The sequence below is a fragment of the Sabethes cyaneus genome, chromosome 2 (assembly GCF_943734655.1).
Source record: "Sabethes cyaneus chromosome 2, idSabCyanKW18_F2, whole genome shotgun sequence".
Lineage (NCBI taxonomy): Eukaryota > Metazoa > Arthropoda > Insecta > Diptera > Culicidae > Sabethes > Sabethes cyaneus.
Genome location: NC_071354.1, coordinates 23,720,075 through 23,734,190, shown reverse-complemented (window position 1 = coordinate 23,734,190; position 14,116 = coordinate 23,720,075). Strand labels below are relative to the sequence as shown.

Here is a 14,116-nt window from a genome sequence, read left to right as displayed (position 1 = left end):
ATAAATCGCTTTGGCCATCTCTGAGAAACGTTCGACTGATTGACACCTTGAAAAAGCACATTTTTATGCATAACTTTTGAGCCGCTTAATTGTTTTCGATAAAACTCTCAACAAAAAATTTGCAGTAGCCTTCATTTGATACTAAAATGGTTGAAATCGGTTGAGTGGTTCCGGAGAAAATCATGTCACGTAATTTTTACATTTTCGCTTATAACTTTTAAACAAAATGTCGGACTGCAAAACCATTCGATAGTGATCTACAAGGTGATAATACCTTTCAAATAAGCGTAATAGCAAACGAATCGGTTCAGTCATCTCCGAGAAACAGACGACTAAAGTCGAGCGTCACACACACACACACACACACACACACGTGGTTTTCACCACTTTTCCTGAATTTTTTCTGTCCCATTCTGTCTTATCTTTTACTTTTTATTTTCAGTTTTCCTCGTTTCATGGATCGATTTTCTCCTTATCTTTTCCTTTTTTTCAATCCTGTTTTTTTTCTTTTTTGTTCCATTTTTTCAACTATTGAGTCCAGTTTGTTCTCATTTTTCCACGTTTTCCTCGTTTTATTTATAGTTTTTCCTTCTTTTTTCTTCATTTCCGTTCACTTTTTTTTTCTTTTCAATCTCCTCGTTTTTGTCTTTTTGTTTTTCGTTCCATTATGTTATGATTTTTTTTCCCTTTTTCAAGCCAGTTTGACTACTTTTTCTTTCTCGCTTTTTTCGTCTTTTTATCCCATTTGTTAAATTTTCATTACGTTTTCCCTCATGCTCTTTTCCTTTTTTTCGCCAAGAGTAGCATGAGATGGACTCCTATACCTATGCTTATGTAGGGTATATTTCTAATTCCCGTCGTAGTAAGGAAAGCCACCCTAATTTTCATCATTTCTTAGGTAAATTTAATGAATACTCCAAAAATTCTGCTGCTGATTTGACTCAAATACATTTACCTTCTAATCCGTACCCTTTGAACTCACTAAAAAGCGATTATTAAAGCATTTTATTCAAATTACGCAACTGACTTTATATCATAAATTCGTTGTACCGTTTTAAAATCCGTCCATCAAAATTTTTCATCGTTCGAACTCGAATTCGAAAAATCACAATAATGTTTACGAAGCTAGCGCGCATGTATTTGTGTAGGACGGCATGACAAATGTTATTCTGCAAAATTTCTGCAGGTCATGCAAATTTTCCCGGCTGCAGAATAACGACAATGCGTTGCGTCTTGCGTGAGTTATTTTTATTTTATGAATGACGGAAATTGAAACGATTAGTCGACATTTTCTTCTTCGTCGCACAAAAAAACGTAAGAAATTTGGCTGCTATGAATTTTTTAATGAAAAATGGCATTTAAATAAATCTCAGCTCACTTTGATTGATCGCGTATGATAGTGAACAAACTAAAATATTAGGCAATAACTAATTTTGCATTGCGTGTCATAAAACTCGCTGATATTTTTAATAATTTATGTTGGATAGGACGGGAATAGGCAATTACGACGAAGCAGCAACATACCCTACTAAGAAAATCTACTTACTTTATAATAAAAGAAACTCCATGCTCTGCGCTGTTTGATTCATGAGATATGAATTTTTAAATTAGATAAATACTTGGGCAGACAAAGCTTTTCGGCCTCAGGAACAACAAAAATGTTATTAAAATTTTATCGTTAAACGATAAGAAATAGACAAGCAAGAAAAAAATATTTTAAAAAAAATTTCCATGTGACAGAACGTAAATTTACTACATTTCTTTGGAGTTTTCCACCATCACTTAAACTTAAAATTGGATTTAAAATAAGAAATGAACATTAATTGGTTTTGAATTGAACTTGAAATTGGAGTTTAAATTGGGCATGAAATTAGACTTGAATTTCGATTTAAAATTAAGCTTAAATTAGGATTGAAACTAAAATTGCAAATTATTTTTAACTGGACTTGAAACTGGCACTATTTTTATGGAAATTATTAATTGATTGCAAAAATAGTGGCACATTAAATTAAAAACAACGGGCTTCAGGGTTGCTGAAAGTTTTTTATACTCAATTCCAAAGAAAAGCACGTGACGGCTTGAGCGGCTTGAGCAGTGCTTTTACTGGTGAGAGTTACAACGAGAGAAAGAAAGAATCGAGTGAGACAGGCTTGGCATACACTTTTCGCTTTGATTTTGCTCTTTTGATTACTGCTCCTCAGCCAAGCAGAATTTGAAAAAGTGGTGTATGGGGCATATGTAGAGCTAGTAATTATCTACTATATTGCTGAAGAAAGTGAAGTTCTATCTTTAGTACTTACGACGCTGTAGCGCAGCAATGCCGTTGGTAGCAAAAAGAGCGCTCTTTTTGCTACCAAGAGGGTAGCAGCCTTATAGCCTTATAATACAAAACGCACAGTAACGCTTACTTCAGCAATATTGTAGATAATAACAAATTCTACAAACGCCCCACACATCACTTTTTCAAATTTTGCTTGACTGAGATGCAGTAATCAAAAGAGCAAAATCGAAGCGAAAAGTGTATGCCAAGCCTGGAGTGAGATAATTTTTTTAAGCTTTTTGATTTTTTATGAATTTTCCATACAATCTGCAGAATATTATTAGGCAAAATTCGCAATTTTCCGACTATATTGCATAGTTCGAAATTTTCGTTTCATTAAATTCTTTTTCACAAATTTAGTCGTAGTCTTTATACACCCTGAACACATTTTAGAACAGGTGTTCCTCAGTTTTGTTCCATTATGTATTGAACTAAATATTCTGAGAATTTAAATTATGCCAGAAAATCTAAGATAATTGAAACAAATCAAAATTGAAACATAATAAGGAAAATGCATTTATAGTTACTCTTATTTGTATTTTATTCTTTCATTTTGCTTTTGTAATGTGATTGCAGTCTTGTCTAAGTATGTTTTGTTTTTTGTTGCTATATTTTCTCGGCCTTTCATTTTCTAATTGAAAAGAAGACCTTGAATCTTAAATAGAAAATATTTTATGAAGAAAGATCATCAAATGCAGATTGTATTGACCAGATACTGATATAATTTAAATTTATCTGGGTTTGCTCTAGTTTTTTTGCGAAACATCATAACAATCAACATTCATTCGATATAGAAACAATATTTGTAACATAGCAGACGAACCAACACATAGAAACGACACACTGAAGTGAAGCATACCTCACACAAAATTGAGTAAAAATGTGGAAATTATTTGAAAATTCGGCAATCATTGCTATATCCAGATTTTTTTCAACATTTTTTTTAAAGAAAATAGATATTGGTTTTTTTCTTAACTAATCTATAGACCCAAAAACCCTTCTAGGAAAATTAACAAGAGCTCGAGGATTCTCATAAGTTAACTGAACCGATTCGAACTGAACCTGTTTGCGATGGACTTATCAGCATCTTTAAATTGAGCAGCACGTTCTTATGGACTTAGTATTTCATACAAAGTTGCGATTAAGTTAAGCCAATAGCATAGATTTCAAATTCCGTGCATTTTTATTTCCGTGAAACATTAAACTCAGCGTCATCGTTCTCTAAAACACGATAATATCAAACTTTTTCGATTTGCAGAACTGCAAATTTTTATATCAATAAATGCAATATCCAATATAGTGCAAAGACAACGGAAAGCCATAGGACTCTGTTTCTTTTCATCGAAATAAGTTGTAAGCTTATTAAAATGTTACACTCTCTATATATTTTTCCATCAAATTTCACTCAATAATTAGCGTCTTTCAGTTAATGACAAATAATTTCAGTAACGGTAAAATTGTTTACAGTCAATTAAAAAATTCCCCAGCAATGTCTATTTGTCATTCTGTGACTTCTTGCTGCTCTCTTTACACTCAGCTGGGCGTTCATTCTCTGCAATGTCCTTTGCACTGTTCTCAGCCGTTCCACCAGCACACTTCTCACTCAGTTCGATATTTTCCGGCGTTGCCAAAGCACTCGGGATACTGACTTTGGCCGACAAACCCCCGTCTGTACTGCTGGCCGGTACACTCTTCGGTGGATTTTTCTTAGCTTTTCTGCCACGAGACCTAGCTTCGGCTTTTCGAGCTGCTCGCATCGGTTTATAGAGCACTTCCGCTTTATTGAGCTTTCCCTGCCAGTGGTAAGAGTTAGCCAAAAGGAACTTCGCTCGCAACAAGTCTGTGTTATCCGGTGTGGGCACGGATTCATATATCCGCAATGCCCGCTCATAGTAAAGTTCGGCTTCCGCATGTTTGGACTGGTTTTGGCATATCGAGCCCAAACTAAGCAACTGGCTAGCTACATCCGGATGGTTTTCACCCCACGATCGTTCGTGTACTTCCAACGCCCGCCTGCAGTACTTTTCCGCCTCCTGATACTGGCGAAGCAATCCATGCACAACGGCTAGATTATTTAACATCTTCGCATCATCACGATGTGTCTCTCCAAGGGTCTTCTCTTGAATGGCTGGTACTTTGTGCAACATAATTGTAGCCAGTTGGTACTTACGCTGGTCTCTATAAACAGACGACACAATGTTCAGCAAAGCAGTAACGATCGGATGATTGAGCCCCAAAATTGTTTTTGCCTCTTCTAGAGTTTTTGTACAAAGCGGAACCACCGGTTCGTAGTTGCCTTGTGAAATGTATTCAAGGAGTTGGCGGCAGACGGTTTCAAACTTTTTCGGAACTTCGAAATCAGAGTCACTGCTATTAGGTTTTGGCTGGTGGCTAGCTGAAGACAACATCTCCTTTTTCGGTGCACCATTCGGACGCAACTCCCGTTTCAAATCATCACACTGCTCGTTCGATGGCTTCTTTTCGTCGTTCAACTTTTTGGTGGATTTTTGAGACTTCGCACGTTTCCTTTGCTTCTGGTACTGCGCAGTGGTACCCTTCAGCTGCTGCATCCGTTGTTGGCTTTTGGTTAAACGTTCGTATAGCGCCGCATTTTCCTTGAGGAGTTCTTGGATACGCAGGAGCAGCGTTTGTTTATCAGCGTCCATAGCTTTAAAACACGACCAAAACGAAAGCGATAGCTCAGCTTCTCTTAGGCCCCGCCGGATGCGGGCTAGATGGTCCAGCACAATTTCCAACCTTTTCGGATCTGTGCCGATGCTTTCGGTCAGCGTCGTTTGTTCGAGACGAAACAGTTCTAGTATTTCCTGCGCTGCCTTGATTCTTCCAGTGAAATTTTCTTGCGCCATGTTGAAGCCGCTGTCGAACTTTTGTTGTTGTACTTCGGTTGCACTTGCTGTTTGTCACACTGGCACTGAGATAATGATGTTTATAGCAAAGTACAATAATTGTGTACGCAAGAAGCTGAATTGTTTCCAAAATGGCCGTTTAAACCTAGGACTTTTAGCAAACTAACGCAGTGCGGGCGAAAGCTCAACTCCGACAAATCAGTACACATCTACTAACTAAGGTTTGTGCTTTTAAGATGAATTACTTGAAAGATTACTTTTAAAGCCAATATGTTTACTCAACTCAATTTGACAAAGCACTGTATTAGTTTTATCTCGGCATTGTTAAAATCTTAATTCAAGACGAATTAAGAACTCAGCTAGGTAATTGAAATCAGAATTGATTTGAAATTGATATCAAAAATTTACACCCACATTAGAAGGATATTGAATTAAATTAATTTAAAAAATCTCATCTTTATTGAAATGAATCTTACGAGGGCATTTACTTGCTCCTCTTAGCTGAAGAACATTAGCTCTCTACACTACATTTTATAAACGTTCCATTTTCTCCGACACCGCACAGAGGAAGATAAACAATTTACGGAACGGGCGGCAAAAGAAACCGTCCCTGCCGACTGAAGACTCTGAAGAGTCTTATAAACGGGCATTTAATTAAGCTGAACCAATAATAGTAGCCAACACTAATTAGTGCCCGATCAGTAATAGCATTTCTTCATTCCGCTGCGGGCGGGCGGACGCTAAGCCCCTTGGCCAAAGATCGGCGCACAACATCTTGAGTTGCGAGATAGAGACAGAGAGCAAAAAAAAGCATAAACCAACGGAAAGGATACTCACGCTGCTGGCACTCGGTGTCGGCCGGTGGTAGCGGACCTTCTTCAGGTAGACGGTATAGATGGCATCCTCCTCGCGCTCCTCGCCCCACAGTCGCCAGGTGGGCTGCTGGGAAGAGATGAAAAGTTTCTCATTAAATCATTTGCCGGTTGGAAAATTAGTGCAGAAACGAAAAGGGGCAAAAAAAATAAGAACGCGGCGGGGAAAAAAAGGTCGCTGAAAAGGTTAGACGGTTTCGTAATCTGCCAGAACCGGCCAGACTGTGGCAGATTGTGGGAGCGTCGATGAACGATGATGATGGTTGGGCTGGACGAGATGGTGACGGTGATAATAATGATGAGCTTTTGGTCAGGCTAAATCACAAACCACAAGACCGGAGCAGGTAATCGGGGGGAAATGTGCTTCAAGGTAGGAGATGTTTATCATTATTGTTTAAAATTTAGGTATTTTGTGTCATTTTCCAGTGTTTTTTTTTTTCACTCTAATCGCAAAAACTTGACAAAAGTTCTGTTTCAATAAACAGCCCAAATCGCTTCAACGCAGAAGTTTTCTGTATCCAAATCGGCGATGTTATACTATACTATTAGTCTTTTGGTCTTAATATACCTTCGAAACATGTATGAATTTCGGCTAGTAAGATTCGCCGTCACGAACACCGCAAGTGAAAGCACCAGGTAATTGATTAAGTAACCAATAATGTGCACATCTAAATTATACAACCCCATATACAACGCATCAAACTTGTGCCAAAGACGTGTTTTTAAATCAATCACTTGTAGCACCTGTACAGATGGTGCACAGTTTATACGTGATCTGCTTATAAATCCGAACTCGACCCGCTTTTCGATTCGCGCACAGGTAACACTGTGCAGGCAGGTGGTGGCCGCTAATGTGCATCGAGCACACACTAACAATCCCGGGCCTTGTTGAAAAAAAAAACAGCTAATTTCAACTCGGATGAATCATTCATTATTTCCCACTGTCGAGCCGATGCCGAACAGCACTGTTTTTTGTTATTTTAACTTACGCTGCGGGTTTGACTATATAACAAACCGATCGTTATTCTAAACAGTCACTCGTGAAATGAGTCGTTCGACAGCATAACAAAAGCATTGTCATTCCGCCTGCCGCTCCGGTCCGAACCGAACCCGTATCCCAGTATGTTTTAATCATACAAAAAAAAATTTTTTTGTGTCGCCAGCATTCTTTCAATTGATTGTTTCATTCATTGTTCGCTGACGTTCCCCGTCATGTCGAGAGTCGAACACAAAATCTCTACGGAAAAAGTATGCGGAAGAAAAAAAAAAGTGTACTTACTACATATAAGATTTTGAACAAAAGGGTCCATCATGAATGACACAATATACTGCTGCCGAAGTTAGTCAAGGTGGCACACAATAATGGGAGGAAGTTTGCGGATTCGCGCAGGGCTTTCCTGTTTGTGTGATTACCGACCGTGACCAGTTTTAACTTCATCAGCTTTTCGGCGTATTTATATATTCAAGGTTGACTAACTACGACACACAGTACGAAGTTTACAATACCTACGAGTGACAGATAAATTCGACATACTAAAATGACTTGGGAGGACTTTTGTACGTCTCCGAATTGCGTGAGAGTTCTTTCGCCTTTTGATTTTTGATTTTTTATGTCATGATTCGTGATGTAGAGTGTTCTCTTTGTACATAGCTAATTTTTATTGCACTTTTACTCGTATTTTAATTTTTGTTTAAATGCATTTATTGTATGTGCAAATCTTATATTTGTTTAAAGGCAATTCAAATGCTCCATCATTCTTCCGTGCTTTGATAGAGTCAACCGCTATATTCTGGTAATCAAGCTCGATCGTTAGGGTATGTCGTAAAGCCTCGTCTGCTGGTTCGAGTCGTGCCTGACTAATCGTCGAATGTGCATAACACTGGAATCAAGGGAATCAGTTGAATTTCATAATCCCTCAGGTGTCCCACAAGGTAGAAATTTAGGGTCATTGTTGTTTCTCATATTTTTCAATGGCGTCTGCCATGTGTTACCGGAATGTTGCAATTTTTTTGCAAAGTTGCAAGTCTTCAGATTGCAGATAATCTAGTCTGTTCAGATCGGTTTATTTATCCTTGGACCCCTCTTTTTTGATCCAATGGCCAGTAGCAGCCAGGACATTTTTCTTTTGTTTTTTAATTTAGACTCTCAGTTTTCTATCAAAACATAAAAATAATCGCATTAAACTTAGAACACATACTATCGAGAAGCATAATGTTAGTGGTTTTACTCTGACTGAAAGCATCGATTTTACTCCGAATTTACTTAACATTTCAGAACAAAGTTCAAGAGCAACAATAAGCGAAAAAATCGCCTAAATTTTTACAAATCACAGTACAAAGTGGCCTGGCAAAGGGTGAACATGTGCATTCCATAATCTCCGTTCACCAACTCCTACCCCTACCCCATGTGGTGCCGGCTGGGGTACGCAACCTCGGTTGTCGTACGCTAACAGAGAAGGGGGTACAGTGGTTCCCGCCCATCTCTAAGATGGCAACCGCGTCAGCGGGATACGAACCTTAGGTTAACAGCCTACTGTACCGGAAAACAAAAAGTGAAAATGGAAGAAAAAATCTATCTGGATTGTTGGCAACGACATTTAGCATGAAAACACGAACACGAATCGGAACATGGAATATACTGACCCTACAGTACAGTATATTCGGCCCTGATGAAGTGGAAACCGATAACCTATTTTTTTCCGAAAAATATCAATTTTAAAGTGCACACCATTTCATTGTTATTTATCAATGGTCGTACCGAATCATTTCTTTTCATTTAACAATGGTCGTACCGAGCCATTTCATTTGTCTATGGTCATACCGAACCATATACTTAATTCAACGATGCACAGTGGTCCAAAAGGGCGAAAAGCGGAACTTTTTTCCTAGTGACTTGTGTTTTCTTTTTGTCATTTAAGGTCTTCAGCACTTTTGTTCGTATGAATATCGCCCTTAATCTAAAACTGTCAAAATTTCGTCATCGCTTACTGTAATGAAAACAAAAAAATAACCTTTTTGTGTTAAGAAATATAGACATAGTTTCTTCGGCAAAGTTGTAAATATTGTAAAATCAAGCAACTTGTTGAAGAAATAAAATTTTTATCTTTATCGAGTGCTGAACTATAAGGCATATTCTTTGAAACTTTTTGAAAATTGATTTTTCATCCTAGAGCTAGGGTCCTAGAGCTTTGCAACCTTCTGCAAAAACAGGATTTTTGAGTCTTTCAATAATCGCCTAGAACCATATACTCTTGTAAAATGCAACCAACATGCGCTAAATACGAAAAACTCATTTTTAAAGAATTTCCAAAGAAAATGCTCTACAGCTCTGCACTCGATAGAGATAGAAATGTCATTTTTTTAGCAAAATTGTTTATTTTTATATTTTCTATAACTTTGCCGAAGAAGCCATGTGTCTATCTACGAACAGAAAAAAAGAACGTGTATCGAGCTTTCGCAAACGCGAATCACATAAAACGTATGCTTGCCGTACTCTCATTAGGGTGGTTTGGGACAAGCGGAACATATACAAGTTTATAGTACTCGACTTAAGCTTTAAGATGAAGCGCTGATTTCATAAATCCGCTTGCCCCATTTTACCCCAAAGGCTCGTGAAGATATGGAAATTTAAAGCTTGAATATGCGCTAACTCAGCAAGTAAAAGTCCAAGAGATTTACGGTCTTCTGCAAAAACGTGTATTTTGAGAGCTTCGATAACTGCCTAGAACATTGTATTCTTGTTAAATGTAACTAAAATAACCTAAATAAAGTAAAGAACTAGTTTTAAGCAGTCTAAGCGGGTGATTGTTTTACCTTATTACAAGCGATGGGTTGACTAAGTGGGGGATATCAGCATACCAATCTTCTTGCTATCTTTAGTTCTTCAAGCTGTTACCATTGGAAGACACTATTGTTGAGCTAAACTTTTGATTTTTCGCTTTCAAAGTTGGAGCGGCGGAACTAATTTTGAGCAGACCGAACCCATTTTCACCCGCAAGGTGCTTTTTTAAGCAATCCTGAAATCTGAATTTTTTTACGTCCCCTTAAAAAACCCTCGAACTTTTCCCCCTATTCAGTAAGTTCGCGTTCCTATCCGCGACCTACTAATCGGCATAGCGTTTCGGCATTGACGCGTAAAACGCCATCTGTCTAAATTGTTTATTGGGGAATACACTCACCGCACCGTTCGGCAAACGGTATTCGTCGTCTCTTTTATTTTCTGGTGTTCTTATGGGAAACTGCGAGTTTGACGTCTCACTCGGTGTTCATAAGGATGGTGGGAGAACAAAAGAGGTAAACATATAGCAGTACAAACGATCCGACTCAGAACAGTGTTGTCAAAGCAAATAACATTGAAACACATCGTTGCTTTATTAAATCACTGAGAAAATCTTCGAAAATTATTGAAAAAGCTGTCTTTTGTGTTGTTTTTATTAAAGAAAAATTAATTATGAACATACATTTCTCTTGAAAGTATTGAACCAAGTTTTCAACATAGGAGGTTTCAGTTAATTTCAAACTTAAAATTCTTATTTCCAGAACCGAAACAGTGTCTTGGCAACACGATAGTTCATCAGTTGTGCTGCAGCTGCTGCTAGTGGTGAACAGGTTCCGTCAATTCAGAATTTATTTTCAGTTTTGTTAGAAAATAATAAAACTTTCGGCTAGTGACAAAGCCTTAGATAATAAAAAAAAGAGAGTAAATAATATGGTATGTGACAATTGAGTGCTTGACTTTTAGAGTGGTTGTAATCAGTGCTGAAAAATGTAATGGATTCGTTAGTAGCGAGGTGGCGATTGCCTGTAGCAGCTGAAAAATGTATGTTTTTGGACAACAATTTTTAATTCATCATATTTCTTCTCGGAAACCCAATAAATTGTGTTTGTGTGATTCAAATGTATGGTTAAGTGATTTGTGAAGATGATCCTATCAAAAGATTTTGAAAATATGAATAAAAAAGTGCATTTTCGGCTCATTTATGTTCAACTGATTAAAATAGGTGACACTGCTTAACTCGTTCCTTACCCTATGAGAAACTAGTTTTTCAAGAAGTTTAAAAGAGTATGGCCTATAGTTCAGCACTTGATAAAGACATGAATTTTATTTCTTCAGCAAAGTTGCTTGTTTTTACCATATTTACAACTTTGCCGAAGAAAATATATGTATATTTCCTAACACAAAAGAATTATTTTTTTATTTTCATTATAGTAAGCGATAACGAACTTTTGACAGTTTTAGTTTAAAGGGGATATTCATACGGACAAAAGTGCCGAAAACCATAAATGATAAAATGAAAACAAGAGACACTAGAAAAAAACCCGATTTAATCCACCTAGTGGTGAAAGGAACCTTTGTTATACGGTCTTACTTGCTGTTTGAGATAGAAATCGACACGTTTTCGCACCATAATTAATCTATTGGTCAACGTTGCGTAATGCGTTGGTTTACATAAAATTTTTGAAAATTGAATAAGTTTACAAATTTTGAACAAAATAGGAACACTTTTAAATTTTGATAGATCCTTTTTTCATGAAATTGCTGAGTAAGGATAAGTAAGTTGTTATTAATTTGAGTAAGTGCTAATAAAAGTAAGTTGTAAGCGGAAATCTTATTCTTTAACATATTCATTGCCTAGTAAAGCTCTAGTTTATAGGTTTTTGAACTATGCATAATTTCCTGTAATGCCATTCTATTTGATTCACATCAATAGAGTTTTCTAGAATAATTTTCATCAATTTTTATTAACCTTCGGTTACTCTCACGCTGTTGTATTTTGTACAACACGTGTAGGTTTTTCAACGCCATATTGTTATAAAGTTACAAATCGTTGTCTAACTAACGTATATTCTTCAATAAACTTATTCTGAACAAAATGTCATAATTATTCAATGCATTAATAATTTAAATTGTTGGGAAAATAGATCAGCATAAACCTCCATCACAGAAACGAAGCAATCAGCAAGCGAGGTGTACCGCAATTGACCCCAAGTGGAATTTTCTCTCGTTTCTCCATATATAAAAATGGTGTCTGTATGCAACAAAACTACCCAATGTAAAATGTTTAAAATGTATCCGTCTGCTGGTAGTCGAGTAATTCGTAGTCAAAATTAGGGTATTTTTTATAATCAAAGGTCTACAGTTCCTAAACAAGCAAATATAGAGGTATACTATATTCAGCAAAGTTGTGTATTTTTATCATTTGTACAACTTTGTAATACATGAAAAAGTCATACTACAATTACAAAAATAGCAAAAATATAAAACCTGATTTTACAAATTCATATACAATAAATAAGATTTGTCTATCTTAGCTGCAGAGATAGAAGGTTACTGTCTTTAGCAAAATTTCTTGTAATAATATGCTCTATAACTTTGCAGAACACATCAATGTGTTATATTGACACTGAAGAAAAATATTTTTTTTTATTCACTTTTAGGGGGATTAATCAAAATTTAGATTGCCCCAGACGATAGAGCTTTTAATTTCAAGAAACTATTCTAAAGGTTCGATAAACCTAAAACCAAGTTTTCCCAGTCAAAACTCTAGTACGCACGTTTTCTTTGGTTTGAGGCTATTGTGCGCGCGAGTAACTGTGTTACAAAAGTTGGCGCGAGCGTTCGAGGGTTAATATCTTTTGACCGCTACAACCAATTCTTATGAAATTTTGCATATATATTCGTAGTGTCAAAACCTCTCGTTTGATATTAAAATAATTGAAATTAGGTAAATTATCTTGGTTAAAATCATTACAAATTATTGTTAATTTTGGTGTGGTGTATACGGTTGCTCATAACTTTCAAATTAAACGTCCAATCAAAAAAGCATTCAATAGTGATCTATTAGGATATATTATCTTTCAAATGAGACTAATAGCGCATAAATCGGTTTGGCCATCTCTAAGAAACAGGCGATAATTCTTACCTTGTCAAAACAGGTTTTTTAAGCATAACTTTTAAACTACTTGTTTGTTTTCAATTAAAAATTCCTGAATAACTTAGCTTTAATAAGAGCTTTCATTTGATACTAAGATTGCTGAAATCGGTCATGTAGTTCTAGAGAAACCCGTGTCACGTATTTTTCACATTTTTGCTTATAACTTTTAAACGAAACGTCGTGTTACGAAGCAACTCAATAGTGATCTACTAAACAATAATACCTTTCAAACAAAAGTAATAGCGAACGATTCGGTTCAGCCATCTCTGAGAAACAGGCGATAGAAAAAATCATTACATACATACACACACACACACACACACACACACACACACACACACACACACACACACACACACACACACACACACACACACACACACACACACACACACACACACACACACACACACACACACACACACACACACACACACACACACACACACACACACACACACACACACACACACACACACACACACACACACACACACACACACACACACACACACACACACACACACACACACACACACACACACACACACACACACACACACACACACACACACACACACACACACACACACACACACACACACACACACACACACACACACACACACACACACACACACACACACACACACACACACACACACACACACACACACACACACACACACACACACACACACACACACACACACACACACACACACACACACACACACACACACACACACACACACACACACACACACACACACACACACACACACACACACACACACACACACACACACACACACACACACACACACACACACACACACACACACACACACACACACACACACACACACACACACACACACACACACACACACACACACACACACACACAGACATTGCTCAAATCGACGAACCCTATCGATTGGTATATGTGACTTGGCCCTCCGGGCCTCGGATCAATTTCGTATTTTTCGACCAATTTTTAAACCTTTGTTATAGTATAACAAAGGTAAAAAGGAGCACTTTTCGCCCTTTTGGACTACTGTGCGATGTTCGTAACTAAATCCAATGTTGCGAATCGAGCGAAAAGTCAACCATGCCTGC

General features: G+C 37.2%; 1 protein-coding gene across 6 annotated transcripts in view; it reads right to left on the bottom strand.

Annotated features, from left to right (window-relative positions):
• LOC128734921 (ral guanine nucleotide dissociation stimulator-like 1) overlaps positions 1-14,116 on the bottom strand; it is a 204,234-nt gene that overhangs the window by 75,611 nt on the left and 114,507 nt on the right. For 5 of the 6 annotated variants that reach the window (XM_053829324.1, XM_053829326.1, XM_053829322.1 and 2 more), the window contains exon 3: positions 6,025-6,129. In XM_053829324.1, coding sequence (XP_053685299.1) covers positions 6,025-6,129 — 105 coding nt within the window. The remainder of the gene's footprint in view (positions 1-6,024; positions 6,130-14,116) is intronic. The other variant, XM_053829327.1, reaches the window with a different exon arrangement.